The sequence below is a fragment of the Petromyzon marinus genome, unplaced genomic scaffold, assembly GCF_048934315.1.
Source record: "Petromyzon marinus isolate PM22_M1 ecotype Great Lakes invasive population unplaced genomic scaffold, UKy_Petmar_22M1.pri1.0 PM_G_Scaffold_19, whole genome shotgun sequence".
Classification (NCBI taxonomy): Eukaryota; Metazoa; Chordata; class Hyperoartia; order Petromyzontiformes; family Petromyzontidae; genus Petromyzon; species Petromyzon marinus.
In genome coordinates, this window is record NW_027422750.1 from 349,711 (window position 1) to 370,265 (window position 20,555).

The 20,555-nt window shown below is 51.8% G+C and overlaps 1 protein-coding gene across 2 annotated transcripts; it reads left to right on the forward strand.

Moving 5' to 3' along the window:
- Positions 1-998: 998 nt before the first annotated feature.
- LOC142912086 (basal cell adhesion molecule-like) lies at positions 999-19,409 on the forward strand. Of its 2 annotated transcripts, none has more exons than XM_076060383.1 (11): positions 999-1,041; positions 5,788-5,921; positions 6,355-6,480; positions 6,841-6,991; positions 7,806-8,022; positions 8,928-8,992; positions 10,280-10,364; positions 10,767-10,949; positions 15,889-16,100; positions 17,681-17,834; positions 18,610-19,409. In XM_076060383.1, exons 3-11 carry the CDS (start codon positions 6,431-6,433, stop codon positions 18,903-18,905), a joined length of 1,413 nt encoding a protein of 470 aa, XP_075916498.1. In that variant the 5' UTR covers positions 999-1,041; positions 5,788-5,921; positions 6,355-6,430; the 3' UTR covers positions 18,906-19,409. The 2 variants fall into 2 exon arrangements, with proteins under 2 accessions (XP_075916498.1, XP_075916499.1); XM_076060384.1 differs by having other exon boundaries at positions 6,867-6,991.
- Positions 19,410-20,555: the final 1,146 nt, after the last annotated feature.

Below are 20,555 nucleotides of genomic sequence, written 5' to 3' on the forward strand. Positions count from 1 at the left end.
AACGGCCAACACCAGTGACGATTATCTGAACCGGTCCCGGGCCTCTCCTAGGTCGACTCAACCTCAAATGAGTACCCTGGTGCGGTGTGTAAACATCGCCACTGGGGAGACAAAGGCGGTCGGGCGTGGTGCTGGCCACCCACCCCCTCGTGTACCGTTACCGGCCTTCACAGGTGCTGCTCGCTAACAGCACTTGCCCCTACAGTCTGTTAAAGGCTACACGGAGGATCTTTGTCTTTGTGTGTGCATGTGCGTGCGTGCGCGTGTGGATGCGGCGTGCCAGGTGCAAACAGAGAGCTACAATATATATTTAAAAAAAAACATCTCAGTGTGGCGCCTTAACTGGTTTAAATAAAATAAAAATAGTGAATAGCCTCGTTACCGGTTGCAGGAGGCCAACCGCTCGTGCCCGGCAGCTGCAGCAGCAGCAGCTGGGCTTGAAGCAGCAGCTGCAGAAAATGGGCTTGAAGCAGCTGCAGCAGCAGCAGCAGCTGGGCTTGAAGCAGTCTCCAGCTGCCCATCGTGAACGTCCGCGGGACGTCGTCAGCGTGAGACGGAGCGACCTCTGACCTCTACCGGCAAGGACTAAAATTTTAACACACTTCCCCAATGTCGTATCGACTACTGTTAAACTTGCTATACGTACGTCACACTCGTGACAATACTAGATTCTATCGTTGACAAAAAAAAATATTTATATTTGTAAACAATATTTATTTATATACAAGTTACGTTTTTTGGCTTGGTTCTCATTGTCCACGCTCAAGTCGCGTTGAGCCGCAAATCACCGCGGTCCCTTAGGTCGCGGCAAGCCTCGAGGGGGGGGGGCACTTCCTGGGGTCGCGTGGAGCTCAGAAACTGACATTGAGCCGCAAATCACCGCGGTCCCTTAGCCTCGAGGGGGGGGGGCACTTCCTGGGGGTCGCGTGTTGTCCAGCAACTGACGCTGAGCCGCAAATCACCGCGGTCCCTTAGGTCGCGTGTAGTTCAGCATTGCGGTGAAGTTCACGGCGGTGGTGGTGGCGGAGTTGTTACAACAAAGTCTGTTTAAATATAAACTCATTAACTTTCTCCCCAACCCCCCTCCCCCGACACACATTCAGCTAACGTCTGCGATTTTTTTGCCCCCACCTCGTCACTGTTTGTTGTTAGTTAGACTGATGGCCTTAATCTAAAGTTGTCTTGTGGTTGTTGTTGTCATCACGGTGCCTATGAGATGTTAACTACCTCGCCTGGTATACAGGAAGTCGTGGGTTCTATCCAGACGATGACTATGCCTGCTGCTGCTGTATATTTGTAGTCTGTGTCTCTCAGCATCACGGTGCCTATGAGATGTTGACTACCTCGTCTGGTATACAGGAGGTCGTGAGTTTTAGCCAGACCCTGACGATGCCTGCTGCTGCTGTATATTTATAGTCTGTGTGTCTCTCATCATCATCATGGTGGCTATGAGATGTTAACTACCTTGCCTGGTAGGCAGGAGGTCGTGGGTTCTATTCAGACCCTGACGATGCCTGCTACTGCTGCTGTATATTTGTAGTCTGTCTCTCATCATTATCACGGTGGCTATGAGATGTTGACCACCTCGCATGGTCTACAGGAGGTTGTGGGTTCTATCCAGACCCTGACAATGCCTGCTGCTGCTGTATATTTTTGACGTCTGATTCAGCTCCTACCTTTGCCATCAATCCGGGCTCCCCCCCAACCCCCCAACTCCTTGAGCTACTTGGGGCATCTTCAGCTGTCGCTGCTCGGATTCCGCTCGCTCCGAGCGTCCCGCCGCCACTCTCTGTGGCCGCTCACGACGTCGTTGATGTTGTTGACGATGTTGTTGTTGACGTTGTTGACAATGTTGTTGACGACATTGTTGTTGATGTTGTTGACGATGTTGTTGACGATGTTGTTGACGATGTTGTTGATGTTGTTGATGTTGTTGACGATGTTGTTGACGATGTTGTTGACGACGATGTTGTTGTTGACAATGTTGTTGTTGACGACGTTGTTGTTGACGATGTTGTTGACGACATTGTTGTTGTTGATGTTGTTGACGATGTTGTTGATGTTGTTGTTGATGATGTTGTTGACGACGATGTTGTTGTTGATGTTGTTGACGATGTTGTTGACGATGTTGTTGTTGACGATGTTGTTGATGTTGTTGATGTTGTTGATGTTGTTGACGATGTTGTTGTTGACGATGTTGTCGTTGACGATGTTGTTGTTGACGTTCTTGTTGTTGACGATGTTGTTGATGTTGGTTGTTGATGTTGGTTGTTGTTGACGATGTTGTTGTTGACGATGTTGTTGTTGACGTTGTTGTTGACGTTGTTGTTGACGACGATGTTGTTGACGATGTTGCTGTTGTTGTTGAGGATGTTGTTGTTGACGATGTTGTTGTTGACGATGTTGGTTGTTGTTGACGATGTTGTTGTTGACGATGATGTTGTTGACGACGATGTTGTTGACGTTGTTGACGATGTTGTTGATGTTGTTGATGATGTTGTTGTTGACGATGTTGTTGACAATGATGTTGTTGACGTTGTTGACGATGTTGTTGACGATGTTAATGTTGTTGTTGACGATGTTGTTGACGATGTTGTTGACGAGGTTGTTGACGATGTTGTTGGCGTTGTTGACGATGTTGTTGACGATGTTGTTGACGATGATGTTGTTGTTGAGGATGATGTTGTTGACGATGTTGTTGTTGACGATGTTGGTTGTTGTTGACGATGTTGTTGTTGTTGACGACGATGTTGTTGTTGACGACGATGTTGACGTTGTTGACGATGTTGTTGACGATGTTGTTGATGTTGTTGTTGACGATGTTGTTGACGATGTTGTTGACGACGATGTTGTTGACGTTGTTGACGATGTTGTTGTTGACGATGTTGATGTTGTTGTTGACGATGTTGTTGACGATGTTGACGACGTTGTTGTTGACGATGTTGTTGACGACGTTGTTGTTGACGATGTTGTTGACGATGTTGTTGTTGACGACGTTGTTGTTGTTGACGATGTTGTTGCGGTCGTAGTTGTAGTGTTTTCACCGCGGCGATACAATCTCCAATCTCGCCACCGCCGCGCGTTTATTTGTGTCAATGGCGGCGTCGTTCCGCCTCCTGCGTCCTCGCTCGCCGCTTGCGGCCTCCACCGCGTTCGCGATGTCGCGGAGCCTGTCGCCAAAGCTGCGTTCCTGTTCCTGTTCATCCCTCCCGGTCATTAGTCCCATTCATTCCTGTTCCTGTTCGTCTCGTTCATCCCTCCCGGTCATTAGTCCCATTCATTCCTGTTCCTGTTCGTCTCGTTCATCCGTCCCGTTCATTAGTCACATTCGTTCCTGTTCCTGTTCACCTTGTTCATCTGTCTCATTCATTAGTCCGATTCGTTCCTGTTCCTGTTCATCCCTCCCATTCATTAGTCCCATTCGTTCCTGTTACTGTTCGTCTCGTTCATCCGTCTCGTTCATTAGTCCCATTCGTTCCTGTTCCTGTTTGTTCGTCTCGTTCATCCGTCCCGTTCATTAGTCACATTCGTTCCTGTTCCTGTTCGTCCCGTTCATCCGTCCCGTTCATTAGTCCCATTCGTTCCTGTTCCTGTTCGTCTCGTTCATCCGTCCCGTTCATTGTGCGGCCTGAGTATCCATTCACCTTGAGGGCCTTGTGTACGTGCTCCAGTTCACTGGCTCGGTGATGTTGGTCGGAGATGCAGTGTTGCCCTATAGTGTAGTGATTTAATGGGAGAATTCTTCTGGGCCGGATGGTGTTGGGAATCAGGCTTTAGAAAGGAACCCGTGTGGATGGCTTTCCTGCAGATGCAATGTCCCAATGAGCCATCAGGCCTCTCCTCGATCAAAACATCCAGGAATGGTAGCTTATCGTCATTCTCCACTTCCATGGTGAATTTGATGGATGGGTGTATGGAAATTATGTGGTTGAAAAAATGGTTCAGTGCTGGCAGGCCATGCGGCCAAATGACGAAAGTGTCATCTACGTATCTCTTCCACAAGGAAGGACGTAGGGTGGATGGCTGGATGGCATCTGTTTCAAATTTGAAAACATTTGGTACCACTGATAAGGGAGAACCCATGGGGGTACCTTCATTTTGTTTGTAGAATATGTGTGTGTGTGGGGGGTCTCTCTATAATAATAATGTGTTGTGTGTGTGTGTGGTCTCTATATAAATAATAATGTGTTCTCTATCATAATGTGTGGTGTGTGTGGTCTCTATACAGGTGGTCCCCGACTTACGACGGTCCGACTTACGATATTTAGATGTTATGTGGGGGCTAGTGCCCCCCTCCCCACTCCCCATTACGTGGGGGCTGATCTCACTCACCACGAGCGGGGGGGGGGGCGCCACGTCTAATGGGTGGGGGCTGGTACCCCCCTCCCCCTCCACGCGCGGGGGGGGGGGTGTTTGCCTCCCCCACCCCCGTCCCCTCCGCGTTTGTGTCTCTCGGACCGACATAGCTAGCGGCTGGCCCAGCCCGCCTAGGGGTTGATTAGGCGCCGCGTGATTCCCCCACTCCGTGTGGCCTAACCGCGTGGATGACGTAATGGTTTGACTGGCCGGCTGTTTAGAGTTAATTAATTACTTCTGCTAAGCCATTGTGTCAACAAGCCAACGTCGCTCGGAATCAATAATTAATTACTCTCTGCGCGCTACGCTCGCGGGCGCGTTCAAGCGTCCCTGTAATTATTTATTTATTTGTGTTCGTGCGCGTCTTGCCTATGCCGATTAAAGTCACCCACACACCGTCGTTGCGCCGACCGCTCTCCCACCGCTCTTCACAGACGCACACATGGCACCACGCGTCACAGCGTCAGTCTGTGCTAAGATTTATTTCCCGGAGCGAATAGTGAACCCCCGTTTATGGCCCCCTCCAGCTAGCACCCTTCCTCCTATCACTTACCCGTCGCAGAGTGCGTCTATCCCCCAAGCTCGAGCTGACTGAATAGGCCCCCCTTTCCCGTACCCACTCACCTCTTCAGCTGCCCGATGGGGGCTGGGGAAGATGCTCGCCTCGGGGACTTTTTCTGGCCGACCGTTTCCAGCTCCACCCTGCAGGCGTCGAACGGACGCTGAGGACGGCTGGTCTCTCCCGCCGCTCCAGAAGAACTCTGATTCAATCCGCCCCTCCGGCCCCCTTATGTCTCCAAAGCCCCTTAACCCCCGGGTCACATGACGTCATCCTGCGCATCCAATCGAATCCTCTTTACGGACGTTTTGAGCGCTCTGGCCGTTGGGTGGGGGGGGGTCGCGTCATCCCCCCCTTCCCATTGTCTCTGTACCTGCGTTCCTCGCCGTTGACTCATCGATAATCCCCTCGTTCCCTCCAACTTAAGTCAACTTCTTATCTGCCTAGGGGCTTTTCCCTCCCACCCCACTGTTTACCCTACCGCTGGGTACTGGCTGAAGGTCCCACCCCCCCGTGCTGTGTATGCTTCATCGCGGCCGGCCTGTAAAGCTCTATGCCCCCTTCTTGGGGGGGGGGGGCGCCATGTAATCCGGTCTGGGGGGCTCGGCCAATTTCCTGGTCCGGGGAAACCGTGGAACGTCCCTGCTAGTGGGGTCCTCGGGTGAAAACCCATCGCACCAGGTGATCCCTCCTCGCGACCCTACGGGGGTACATGCGGGTGTTTAGTGGGGCGTGCGTGCGTTCGTGGGATGGGGAGGGGGGTGCGAGGAGAGGGTATAGCCGGCGGAGTTGCTCCGCTGTGGTGGCACCACAGTTACGATGGCGATAGCAATATGACAAAATAGCAAAATATTTTTAATTTTGCGCGGCAGGCAAACGCAGCAGCGTGCTACGAGGTACGAGACTGTAACTTGATCATCGCCATCCTCCTCTTCCAACAACTAAGTTAATGTGGCCATCAACAACCTAACATCATTCAAGTGTGCAGACGACGGACAGAATCTTGGTGAGTCCAGTACAATATGATACGTTACGATACGTTCAATGCGTGTATGATAACATAGCTTTAGCGATTTCATTTTAGGGTTACTACGATACATACGTTTAATGCATGTTAAAAGTTTTTATAGCAGAGGATTGTTTCCTGAAAACACTTTCTATGAAATTGCAGTTCACATAGGTAGGCTAAGAATTTACCTTGTTTTTTACTTTGAATTTTACTGTGCAATACAGTATATAGTTTACACAGTACGGTACTGTAAATTACTCTGTCTTGCTAAATTTTCACCATTCTTTAAGACTCCCGGGTAGGCTAGGGCCATCTTAGACTTAACGATATTTTAGACCTGCGATGAGGGTCGTCGTAACGCATCTCCGTCATGAGTGGAGGACCGCTCGACCTGTATCGTGAAATGCGTCGCGTTTAATACTTACACTAGGACTAGCGACGGGAAGGCCACGGTGGTTTGACGGCTCCACAATCTGCGGCGAGGACGGTGCCGACCAAATGTTGCCATGGTGTCTGGTGGTGCTCCTCCTCCTCCTCGCCTCCTTCTCCTTGCAAGGTGATAATCGCCATCGTGTACGTCGTCACACCGCAGCACACAGCGGGGGCATCGCTACTGTATACTACACTATACACTACACTACTATACACTACACTACTATACACTACACTACTATACACTACACTACTATACACTACACTATACACTACACTACTATACACTACACTATACACTACTACACTATACACTACACTATACACTACACTGTACACTACACTATACACTACACTGTACACTATACACTACACTATACACTACACTATACACTACACTGTACACTACACTGTACACTACACTATACACTACACTATACACTACATTATACACTACTATACACTACACTATACACTACACTAGGAGTCTGCGTGCGGTGATCGTGGCAGGTGGCCATGCGGCGATCTCCATCTCCGTGAGGCCGCTGGTCGAGGTGGAACTGGGACGCCCTCTGGTGGTCCCCTGCACGTACAACGTCTCCGTGGCTAGCGGCGTGGTCACCCAGTGGTACATCGTGAGTACTGCCACCCCCACCCACCCCCCCGCACACCTCCACTTGTCATGGGCGGATACGTACGGTGAGCAAAAGACTCAGCACTGCCACCCATAGACTCAACACTGCTACCCATAGACTCAACACTGCTACCCATAGACTCAACACTGCTACCCATAGACTCAACACTGCCACCCATAGACTCAACACTGCTACCCATAGACTCAGCACTGCTACCCATAGACTCAACACTGTCACCCATAGACTCAACACTGCTACCCATAGACTCAACACCGCACCATAGACTCAACACTGTACCATAGACTCAACGCTGCACCATAAACTCAACACTGCCCATAGACTCAACACTGCACCATAGACTCAACACTGCCCATAGACTCAACACCGCACCATAGACTCAACACTGCACCATAGACTCAGCACTGCTATCCATAGACTCAACACTGCCCGTAGACTCAACACTGCCACCCATAGACTCAGCACTGCTACCCATAGACTCAACACTGCCCGTAGACTCAACACTGCTGCCCATAGACTCAACACTGCCACCCATAGACTCAACACTGCTACCCATAGACTCAACACTGCTACCCATAGACTCAACACTGCTACCCATAGACTCAGCACTGCCACCCATAGACTCAACACTGCTACCCATAGACTCAACACTGCCACCCATAGACTCAACACTACCCATAGACTCAGCACTGCCACCCATAGACTCACCACTACCCATAGACTCACCACTGCTACCCATAGACTCACCACGCTGTCATACGCCCGACCGCCATCGCCAAAACCCCCCCCGGCGCAGATTTCGACAACTTCGCGAGTGAGGATATCGTACCGCGACTCACGACGCTTCGTGGCCGACGCGGATACCGGCTACACGGACCGCATTGATGCCCAACGCGACGATTCCGCCCTGGTGCTGGACGCGACGGTGGTCGCGGATGAGCGAGACTTCATCTGCCAGGTGTTTGCGGGGCGGGCCGGCGTGGCAGAGGCGACCACAAGAGTGCGGCTGTTTTGTAAGCGAGCTCACGGTCGGGGCTACTCACTTTAGAATGACGCGCAGTGGGGGGGGGGGGACGTCCCCTACGACGTGGACCCCCCTTACTTACGGACGTTGCTACGGAGACTCCTTAGTGGACATTACGAGGACCCCCCTTACTTACGGACGTTGCTACGGAGACTCCTTAGTGGACATTATGAGGACCCCCCTTACTTACGGACGTTGCTACGGAGACTCCTTAGTGGACATTACGAGGACTCCCCTTACTTACGGACATTGCTACGGAGACTCCTTAGTGGACATTACGAGGACTCCCCTTACTTCCGGACGTTGCTACGGAGACTCCTTAGTGGACATTACGAGGGCTCCCCTTACTTACGGATGTTGCTACGGAGACTCCTTAGTGGACATTACGAGGGCTCCCCTTACGGACGTTGCTACGGAGACTCCTTAGTGGACATTGCGAAGACTCCCCTTACTTACGGACGTTGCTACGGAGACTCCTTAGTGGACATTACGAGGGCTCCCCTTACTTACGGACGTTGCTACGGAGACTCCTTAGTGGACATTACGAACGTTACTGCGTGACGCCTCTACTTACGAACGTTACTGCAGTGACTCACTCGCGAACATTTTTGCGTGGTCTCTACTACTTACCGACGTTACTTCTTACGAACGTTACCCACATACGAACAAGCCGGGATCCAGAGGGTCCACGTTCGTTAGTCTATTTTGCCCGTAAGTCCAACTTCACTCCCGTCGATTCCACACGCGTTGCACGGCGTGCACACTGCTGCTACTATACATGACGCACTACCCGGCCACATTTCGGAGTGAGGTCGGACTCAGGAGCAAGTGGCCGATGACGGCCCCGCGACAAATTGACGCACGGGACGGCCCCTCCCCTCGCTTCCCTTCCAGCGGCCCCCACGGTGGCCGTGACGGCGAGCAAGCGGCCCGTGCTGCTCAACGGACAGCGCCACGAGGTGAGCCCTTGGCCTACGTTGACATTCTCTTTGGTTCTATTCGGTGAAGTCACCACGTAGGTAAAAAAGTAAAACGACAAAAATCACGACGTTTCAGCCACAACACTAGCGGCCTTCATCAGGTGAAGGGATCAGGTTGTCTCGCGGTCTGAGCGTGGCTGTGTTTCACTCCAGCGCTGTCCTCGAGACAGCCTGATCCCTTCACCTGATGAAGGCCGCTTGTGTTGTGGCCGAAACGTCGTGATTTTTTGTTGTTTTACTTTTTTACCTACGTGGTGACTTTACCGAATAGAACCAAAGAGTATGGAGATCCTTGCAGTCACGAAAGCTTTAAATCTAGAATACGTTGACATTTTTTTATTTCAAATTCCTGTTGCGCCGTCCGCTGACGGTCATTTAAGGGTTGTTCTTTTTTTTAACCTTCACGGCGTCCCCTTCGCGAAAACGGCCGCACGCCAACGGCTGTGCTGTAGACGCCACCGATTCGTGCGTAGATTCAAACGTGGTTTAGTTTTGGTTAGGGGGATGTTGACTACCTCGCCTGGTACGCAGGAGGTCGTGGGTTCGATCCCGACGTGGATAACGCTACTACCCTGGCAACCCGGGTTCGATTCCCGCTCACGGCCAATACCGGTGACGATGATCTGAACCGGTTCCTGTGCCTCCCCTAGGTCGACTCGGCCTCAAATACCTGGTGCGGTGCGTAAAAACATCGCCAGCACCGGGGAGACAAAGGCGACCGGGCGTGGTGCTGGCCACCCACCCCCTCGTGTGCCGTTCTGGCCTTCATAGGTGCTCGCTAACAGCACTTGCCCCTACAGTCTGTTAAGGCTATACATGGGTTCTTTGTCTTTGTTGTGTGTGTTGGTCTGTGTGTGTTTCTGTGTGTGAGTGTCTCTGTGTGTCTCTATGTGTGTCTCTCTGTGTGAGTGTCTCTGTGTGAGTGTCTCTGTGTGAGTGAGGAGCGGTAGTGTAGCGGTTAGCGCACTGCGCTATGAACCTGGCGATCCGGGTTCGATTCCCGCTCACGGCCAACACCAGTGACGATTATCTGAACCGGTCCCGGACCTCCCCTAGGTCGACTCAGCCTCAAATGAGTACCTGGTGCGGTGTGTAAACATTGCCACTAGGGAGACAAAGGCGGTCGAGCGTGGTGCTGGCCACCCACCCCCTCGTGTACCGTTCCGGCCTTTATAGGTGCTCGCTAACAGCACTTGCCCCTACAGTCTGTTAAGGCTATACAGGGGTTCTTTGTTGTGTGTGTTGGTCTGTTTCCCTCTCGTGCAGATTGGTAAATGTTTCGTGCACAACGCTTACCCAGAGCCCCACATCACCTGGTACAAGGCTTCCCTGCCCCTGTTGCCATCACCTGGTAAGTATATCTGCTGGTGAATATATCTGTTGGTTAATGTGTCTGCCGGTGAATATATCTGCTGGTGAATGTATCTGTTGGTTAATGTATCTGTTGGTGAATATATCTGTTGGTTAGTGTATCTGCTGGTGAATATATCTGCTGGTGAATGTATCTGTCGGTTAATGTATCTGTTGGTGAATACGTCTGCTATAGTGCCGTGTATTGCGTAGTGTATACTATTACGTGGTGCAGTGAGTAAACATCGCTAGCGCCGCGGGGACAAAGCTGGCAGGGCGTGGTGCTGGCCGCCCACCCCCTCGCGTGTCGTGCCGGGCTGCCACTCGCTAACAGCACTTGTCCCAACGGTCTGTTGAAGTCCACACGGGGGATCTTTGTCTTTGCGTGCGTGCGCGTGGCTAGACGTGAAAGTGACGCGGACGGTAGCGACGGAGGCCAACGGCACCTTCGCCGTGACATCCGTCCTGAGCTACAAACCGGAGGAGCAGGATGTGGGAGCCGGGTACCGCTGCGTGGTGAACTACACGATGCCGGGCGGCAGGAGCGAGGCCTTTGCCTCGGAGACGATCCACGTGGGGCTGCATTGTGAGTACACGGGACACCAGGCAGACGCCGGTGCACAAGGGATGCGTGTGACGTGCACAACAGACATGTGTGTGATGTGCACAACAGAAAATACATGCCTGACGGACCATCTTATTGGGTTAAGGTCAAATTAAACACAGAGACTACCACTACCTATGAACATTTGACTTTTGAACGTTCAGAGAGACGCTCAAACCTGTTTGTAAGTCCAGTTGCCTGTTCGGAACGAGAGTTGTAAGTTCAACCGCCACGCAATAGATGGCGGTGGTGGCTTTTACATCTGTAGAACATGAACAACCAGTGGCATCTACATCTACAGAACGTGAAGAACCAGAGGCATCTACATCTGCAGAATGTGAAGAATCAGTGGCATCTACATCTGTAGAATGTGAAGACCAGTGGCATCTACATCTACAGAACGTGAAGAACCAGTGGCATCTACATCTACAGAACGTGAAGAACCAGAGGAATCTACATCTGAAGAACGCGAAGAACCAGTGGCATCTACATCTGCAGAACACGAAGAACCAGTGGCATCTACATCTGCAGAACGTGAAGAACCAGTGGCATCTACATCTGAAGAACGTGAAGAACCAGTGGCATCTACATTTGCAGAACGTGAAGAACCAGTGGCATCTACATCTGCAGAACATGTAGAACCAGTGACATCTACATCTGCCGAACGTGAAGAACCAGTGGCATCTACATCTACAGAATGTGAAGAACGAGTGGCATCTACATCTGCAGAACGTGAACAACCAGTGGCATCTACACCTGCAGAACGTGAAAAACCAGTGACATCTATATCTGCAGAACGTGAAGAACCACTGGCTTCTACATCTGCAGAACGTGAAGAACCAGTGACATCTACATCTACAGATAGTGAAGATCCAGTGGCATCTACAGAACATGAAGAACCACTGGCATCTACATCTGGAGAACGTGAAGAACCAGTGGCATCTACACCTGCAGAGCGTGAAGAACCAGTGGCATCTACATCTGCAGAACGTGAAGAACCAGTGGCATCTACATCTGTAGAACGTGAAGAACCAGTGGCATCTACACCTGTAGAACATGAAGAACCAGTGGCATCTACATCTGCAGAAGGTGAAGAACCAGTGGCATCTACATCTGAAGAAGGTGAAGAACCAGTGGCATCTACATCTGCAGAACGTGAAGAACCAGTGGCATCTACATCTACAGAACGTGAAGAACCAGTGGCATCTACATCTGCAGAACGTGAAGAACCAGTGACATCTACATCTACTGAACGTGAAGAACCAGTGGCATCTACATCTGCAGAACGTGAAGAACCAGTGACATCTACATCTACAGAACGTGAAGAACCAGTGGCCTCTATAGCTGCAGAACGTGAAGAACCAGTGGCATCTACATCTACAGAACGTGAAGAACCAGTGGCATCTACATCTACAGAACGTGAAGAACCAGTGGCATCTACATCTGCAGAATGTGAAGAACCAGTGACATCTACATCTACTGAACGTGAAGAACCAGTGACATCTACATCTGCAGAACGTGAATAACCAGTGACATCTACATCTACAGAACGTGAAGAACCAGTGGCATCTATAGCTGCAGAACGTGAAGAACCAGTGGCATCTACATCTACAGAACGTGAAGAACCAGTGGCATCTACATCTACAGAACGTGAAGAACCAGAGGCATCTACATCTGAAGAACGCGAAGAACCAGTGGCATCTACATCTGCAGAACACGAAGAACCAGTGGCATCTACATCTGCAGAACGTGAAGAACCAGTGGCATCTACATCTGAAGAACGTGAAGAACCAGTGGCATCTACATTTGCAGAACGTGAAGAACCAGTGGCATCTACATCTGCAGAACGTGTAGAACCAGTGACATCTACATCTGCCGAACGTGAAGAACCAGTGGCATCTACATCTACAGAATGTGAAGAACCAGTGGCATCTACATCTGCAGAACGTGAACAACCAGTGGCATCTACACATGCAGAACGTGAAAAACCAGTGACATCTATATCTGCAGAACGTGAAGAACCACTGGCTTCTACATCTATAGATAGTGAAGATCCAGTGGCATCTACAGAACATGAAGAACCACTTGCATCTACATCTGGAGAACGTGAAGAACCAGTGGCATCTACATCTGTAGAACGTGAAGAACCAGTGGCATCTACACCTGTAGAACATGAAGAACCAGTGGCATCTACATCTGCAGAAGGTGAAGAACCAGTGGCATCTACATCTGCAGAACACGAAGAACCAGTGGCATCTACATCTGCAGAACGTGAAGAACCAGTGGCATCTACATCTGAAGAAGGTGAAGAACCAGTGGCATCTACATCTGCAGAACGTGAAGAACCAGTGGCATCTACATCTACAGAACGTGAAGAACCAGTGGCATCTACATCTGCAGAACGTGAAGAACCAGTGTCATCTACATCTACTGAACGTGAAGAACCAGTGGCATCTACATCTGCAGAACGTGAAGAACCAGTGACATCTACATCTACAGAACGTGAAGAACCAGTGGCATCTACATCTACAGAACGTGAAGAACCAGTGGCTTCTACATCTACAGAACGTGAAGAACCAGTGGCATCTACATCTGTAGAACGTGAAGAACCAGTGGCATCTACATCTACAGAACGTGAAGAACCAGTGGTATCTACATCTACAGAACGTGAAGAACCAGTGGCATCTACATCTGCAGAACGTGAAGAACCAGTGACATCTACATCTACAGAACGTGAAGAACCAGTGGCATCTACATCTACAGAACGTGAAGAACCAGTGGCATCTACATCTGCAGAACGTGAAGAACCAGTGACATCTACATCTACAGAACGTGAAGAACCAGTGGCATCTATAGCTGCAGAACGTGAAGAACCAGTGGCATCTACATCTACAGAACGTGAAGAACCAGTGGCATCTACATCTACAGAGCGTGAAGAACCAGTGGCATCTACATCTGCAGAACGTGAAGAACCAGTGACATCTACATCTACTGAACGTGAAGAACCAGTGACATCTACATCTGCAGAACGTGAATAACCAGTGACATCTACATCTACAGAACGTGAAGAACCAGTGGCATCTATAGCTGCAGAACGTGAAGAACCAGTGGCATCTACATCTACAGAACGTGAAGAACCAGTGGCATCTACATCTACAGAACGTGAAGAACCAGTGGCATCTACATCTACAGAACGTGAAGAACCAGTGGCATCTACATCTACAGAACGTGAAGACCAGTGGCATCTACAGAACGTGAAGAACCAGTGGCATCTACATCTGCAGAACGTGAAGAACCAGTGGCTTCTACATCTACAGAACGTGTAGAACCAGTGGCTTCTACATCTACAGAACGTGAAGAACCAGTGGCATCTACATCTACAGAACGTGAAGAACCAGTGGCATCTACATCTACAGAACGTGAATAACCAATGGCATCTACATCTACAGAACGTGCAGAACCAGTGGTTTCTACAGAACGTGAAGAACCAGTGGCATCTACATCTGGAGAACGTGAAGAACCAGTGGCATCTACATCTGCAGAACACGAAGAACTAGTGGCATCTACATCTGTAGAACATGAAAAACCAGTAGCATCTACATCTGCAGAACACGAAGAACTAGTGGCATCTACATCTGTAGAACGTGAAGAACCAGTGGCATCTACATCTGTAGAACATGAAGAACCAGTGGCATCTACATCTGTAGAACGTGAAGAACCAGTGGCATCTACATCTAGTGAACGTGAAGAACCAGTGGCATCTACATCTACAGAACATGAAGAACCAGTGGCTTCTACATCTACAGAACGTGAAGAACCAGTGGCTTCTACATCTGCAGAACGTGAAGAACCAGTGGCTTCTACATCTGCAGAACGTGAAGAACCAGTGGCATCTACAATAGGTGGCATCCCGGGACGGAATGGTGTGTTGTACTATTTGAGTTGTTGTTTTGTTGTTGTTGTGTTGTTATTGTTTTGTTGTTGTTGTTTTGTTGTTGTGTTGTTGTTATTTTGTTGTTGTTGTTTTGTTGTTGTTTTGTTGTTGTTTTGTTGTTGTTGCTGCTACGAGGCAGGAGAGATGCCCTGGCCCAGGCGTCGAACCCACGTCGCCTGGGGACGACTTTCCTCGCGCTAAACCGTCGCCTCTCGCGCGTCGCGCGTTGGGGGAATCCCGGTGGGGGTGGGCGCGACGGCTCGTTCCACCTCGTTCCACCCCGTTCCACCCCGTTCCACCTCGTATCGTCGTTCCACCTCGTTCCACCTCGTTGTATCGTCGTTCCACCCCGTCCCACCTCGTGCCACCCGTTCCACCTCGTTGTATCGTCGTCGTCGTCGTCGTCACCGCGAGACGAGGTGGAGGCGACCCCGATTTGGACGTCTGGGACACGCCGAGAGCCCCGCGACTCTGCGGATTCCTCCGCCGGCGGCTCCTCGGGGGGGACGTCGCGAGCGGACGGCGCCGCTTGGCCGCGAGTGAGTGGGCGGTCGTCTTCTTCGGTCCTTTCGGTAAAAGTCGCCGCCGCCGCGTGGAATGAGAATGAAAATAATAAATCGATGAAATAAAATGACGCGATGAAAATTCTCACGACGTTTCGGCCACGACGCAAGCGGCCTTCGTCAGGTGAAGGGACGAGACTGTCTGGAGGACAGCGCTGGAGCTCCAGCTGCATGAGTCACTCCACAAACAACAGGAGCATCAGTCCAGACAGTCTCATCCCTTCACCTGATGAAGGCCGCTTGTGTCGTGCCCGAAACGTCGTGAGAATTTTATCGCGTTATTTTATTTTATCGATTTATTATTTTATTCTCATTCTACGTGGTGGTGACTTTACCGAAAGAACCAAAGGAGATGAATCCTTGCAGTCACGAAAGCTTCAAATCGAGATTTCAGCGGGGGGTTGTCGTCTGTCCTCCTCGCCAGACCCGGAAGACGTGAGGCTTGGCCCCGCCGAGGCGACCCAGGTCACGGCCGGGGCGACCCAGGTCACGGCCGGGGCGACCCAGGTCACGGCCAGGGCGACCCAGGTCACGGCCGGGGCGACCCAGGTCACAGCCGGGGCGACCCAGGTCACGGCCGGGGCGACCCAGGTCACGCCCTCGTCGTCCGGGATACCCGACTACAAGTGCGCAGAGGTACCCAGTCGCTGTGTCACGATCACCACCACCACCACCACCAGCGTACCACCACCACCACCGTGCCACCACCACCACCGTGCCACCACCACCAACACCACCACCACCACCACCGTGCCACCAACACCACCGTGCCACCACCACCACCACCACCGTGCCACCACCACCACCACCATGCCACCACCACCGTGCCACCACCACCACCAGCGTGCCAGCACCACCACCACCGTGCCACCACCACCACCAGCGTGCCACCGCCACCACCGTGCCACCACCAGCGTGCCACCACCACCACCGTGCCACCACCACCGTGCCACCACCAGCGTGCCACCACCACCACCGTCACCACCGTCACCACCACCAGCATGCCACCACCACCACCACCGTGCCACCACCACCACCGTGCCACCACCACCACCACCATCACCGTGCCACCACCATGCCACCACCACCGTGCCACCATCACCGTGCCACCACCACCACCATGCCACCACCACCGTGCCACCACCACCGTGTCACCACCACCACAACCACCACCACCAGCGTGCCACCACCACCACCACCAGCGTGCCACCACCACCACCAGCGTGCCACCACCACCGTCACCACCGTCACCACCACCACCAGCGTGCCACCACCACCACCAGCGTGCCACCACCACCACCACCGTCACCACCGTCACCACCACCACCGTGCCACCACCACCGTGCCACCACCACCACCACCGTGCCACCACCACCACAACCACCGTGCCACCACCGTGCCACCACCACCGTGCCACCGCCACCACCACCGTGCCACCACCACCGTGCCACCACCACCACCACCGTGCCACCACCACCACCAGCGTGCCACCACCACCGTCACCACCACCACCACCACCAGCGTGCCACCACCACCACCGTGCCACCACCACCATGCCACCACCACCGTGCCACCACCACCACCTGAGTTCGATTCCCGCTCACAGCCAACAGCAGTGATAGCGATTTTCTGAACCGGTCCTGGGCCTCCCCTAGGTCTACTCAACCTCTAATGAGTACTTGTAGTAAACATCGCTAGCACGGGGGAGACAAAGACGGCGGTGGTGACGGTGGTGACGTTGGTGACGGTGGTGGTGGTGGTGGTGATGGTGGTGACGGTGGTGGTGACGGTGGTGGTGACGGTGGTGGTGGTGACGGTGGTGGTGACGGTGGTGACGGTGGTGATGGTGGTGGGTGACATTTACGAAGATGAGAATGAGGTGAGTGGCACAGTAGGGGGTACAGGTGGTGCACCGTGCCAGGCATCTCAGTCGACCCATGGCACCGTGGCACCTGCTGGGTCTGCCTCGTGACCTCCTGCCCGCGGGCGTTCGACACTCCACGTGGTGGCCTCGACGTGCACACGGCCTGGCGCGAGCGCCGCGGTGACGTCACCGCCGCTTGGCGGTGATGCGTGTGGGCGTGTCGTTGCGTGTCGGTGAGCGTTCGCGTGTCGGTGAGCGTTCCGGGGGGGGGGGCGGTGGTGTAGCGGAGAGAGCGCTCGACGCTCCGTGGAGCCTCACGGCCGTCGCCTTCCCGGCGCTCTGCGTGCCTCAGGCCGGGGAGGCGGTGTCCGGCGGTGCCACGCCGGCCCCGCGGCACGCGAGGCCGTCCGGGGGGAGCGGCGGCGACGGCCGCTCCCGGTGCGTCACCTCGCCGCACTCCGTGCCGGGCCTGGTGAGGTCGCGATCTGTCAAGGTCACAGTGGAAGGTAACCGGGGTGGCAGGAGAGAGAGAGAGACTCAGCGATGACGCTGAGTCTCTCTCTCTCACATACCACTAGCAGAGACGCCTCTCTCTCTCTCCACTCTCTCCACACTCTCCACTCTCTCTCCACTCTCTCTCCACTCTCTCTCCACACTCTCCACTCTCTCTCCACTCTCTCTCCACTCTCTCCACACTCTCCACTCTCTCTACTCTCTCCACTCTCTCCACTCTCTCTCTACTCTCCACTCTCTCCACTCTCTCCACTCTCTCTCCACTCACCACTCTCTCCAATCTCTCTCCACTCTCTCTCTACTCTCTCTCCACTCACCACTCTCTCTCCACTCTCTCCACTCTCTCTCCTCTGTATCTCTCTCCACTCACCACTCTATCTCCACTCTCTCTCCACTCACCACTCTTTCTCCACTCACCACTCTCTCTCCACTCTCTCCTATCTCTCTCCACTCACCTCTCTCTCCACTCTCTCTCCTCTCTATCTGTCTCCACTCACCACTCTCTCTCTCTCTCCACTCACCACTCTCTCTCTCTCCACTCGCTCTCCTCTCTATCTGTCTCCACTCTTTCCTCTCTCTCTCCTCTCTCCACTCTTTCTCCTCTCTATCTCTCTCCTCTCTATCTGTCTGCACTCTGTCCTCTCTCTCTCTCCACTCTCCACGTTCTCTCCTCTCTATCTCTCTCCACTCACACTCTCTCTCCACTCTCTTCACTCTCTCTGCTCTCTCTCCGCGCTCTCTGCCCACGCCGTCTCTCTCCACTCGCAGGAGGAGCGGAGGAAGCGGAGGAGTCGGGACGTGGTCTACCGTGGATCATCATCATCCTCACCATCATCTTCATGATCGTCCCCCTCCTCGTCGTCATCATTTTGGCCCTTCGTCACGTTTGCTCGGGAGAGTCGGAAGAGGAGGGATCGGGAGGAGGAGAGGCAGCGATCGCGGTCGGCTTCGTCGTGAGCGAGGAGGAGGAGGGCGGTGTCCACACGCTGGCGCTGCACAGGGCCACGGGCGCGGCCACCAGGCACGGCCGCAGGTCGCTGGCCGAGATGTGCGGTCGTCACTGACGAGGCAGCAGCGGTGTTGACGGCCTGCCGCTGCCTCCAAGACACACGGAGCCGTGAGGCAGGCCTGCAAGCGGGCTCCTTGCCACCGCCGCCGCCGCCATCGCTATCGTCAGCGCCAACACCGCCGTCGTCAACATCACAACCATCGTCACCACCACCATCATCACCACCACCATCATCACCACCATCATCATCACCTTGTGTCTTTTGTGTTTTGAGCTCAGGTCGCGAACACGGATCGAGCCGTAACATTTTGAAGATCAGTGTCTCTTATTTGTTTAAACACGGATCTAACCGTGACATTTTGAAGGTCAGTGTCTCTTATTTGTTTAAACACGGATCTAACCGTGACATTTTGAAGATCTGTGTCTCTTATTTGTTTAAACACGGATCTAACCGTGACATTTTGAAGGTCAATGTCTCTTATTTGTTTAAACACGGATCTAACCGTGACATTTTGAAGATCTGTGTCTCTTATTTGTTTAAACACGGATCTAACCGTGACATTTTGAAGGTCAGTGTCTCTTATTTGTTTAAACACGGATCTAACCGTGACATTTTGAAGGTCAGTGTCTCTTATTTGTTTAAACACGGATCTAACCGTGACATTTTGAAGGTCAATGTCTCTTATTTGTTTAAACACGGATCTAACCGTGACATTTTGAAGATCTGTGTCTCTTATTTGTTTAAACACGAATCTAACCGTGACATTTTGAAGGTCAGTGTCTCTTATTTGTTTAAACACGGATCTAACCGTGACATTTTGAAGGTCAGTGTCTCTTATTTGTTTAAACACGGATCTAACCGTGACATTTTGAAGGTCAGTGTCTCTTATTTGTTTAAACACGGATCTAACCGTGACATTTTGAAGATCTGTGTCTCTTATTTGTTTAAACACGGATCTAACCGTGACATTTTGTAGATCTGTGTCTCTTATTTGTTTAAACACAGATCTAACCGTGACATTTCGAAGATCAGTGTCTCTTATTTGTTTAAACACGAATCTAACCATGACATTTTGAAGGTCAGTGTCTCTTATTTGTTTCAACACGGATCTAACCGTGACATTTTGAGCAAACAGCCAAGGAACAGGGAAAGCTGATACCCTTAGACAATGCAATTTGTTTTTACGCAGAGATGGTTACAGTAAAACAAAGAGTACAGTTACTTAATCAATTTTCCAGTAGCAAACAGCCAGTTTCACCTTAGACTCCACCCTGATTGGCCAAATGTGTCTGAGCACATGTTTAATGTGCAGTTGTATTTTTTATTTTACTATTTTTCTGAATGCTTAACTATTTATGTTCCGAATTGTAATATCGAAGCCAATACACAAGGCAGGGAAATTCCTACTGGCAGCAGATCGATGTCTCAATTAGTAAAGATGCCACAAGAAACACCACGAGAATATCTTCTGGCATCTCTTCAAGAGGTCACACTTAACCAGCACATTCCTGTGCTCCATTAGAGCAGTTCAATGCGTGTCAGTCATCTGACATGTGCTACTTATATCTCACTCTCAGAGTTGGTCGAATCCAAATTAAGTGAAACAAAAAATGCAAGGTGACTCTCTGATGTAGGTGTAACAATGATGTCACTAGTTGCACCTCGTGATTAGATGAATTGCCGCAATTTAAATAAAATCATCTA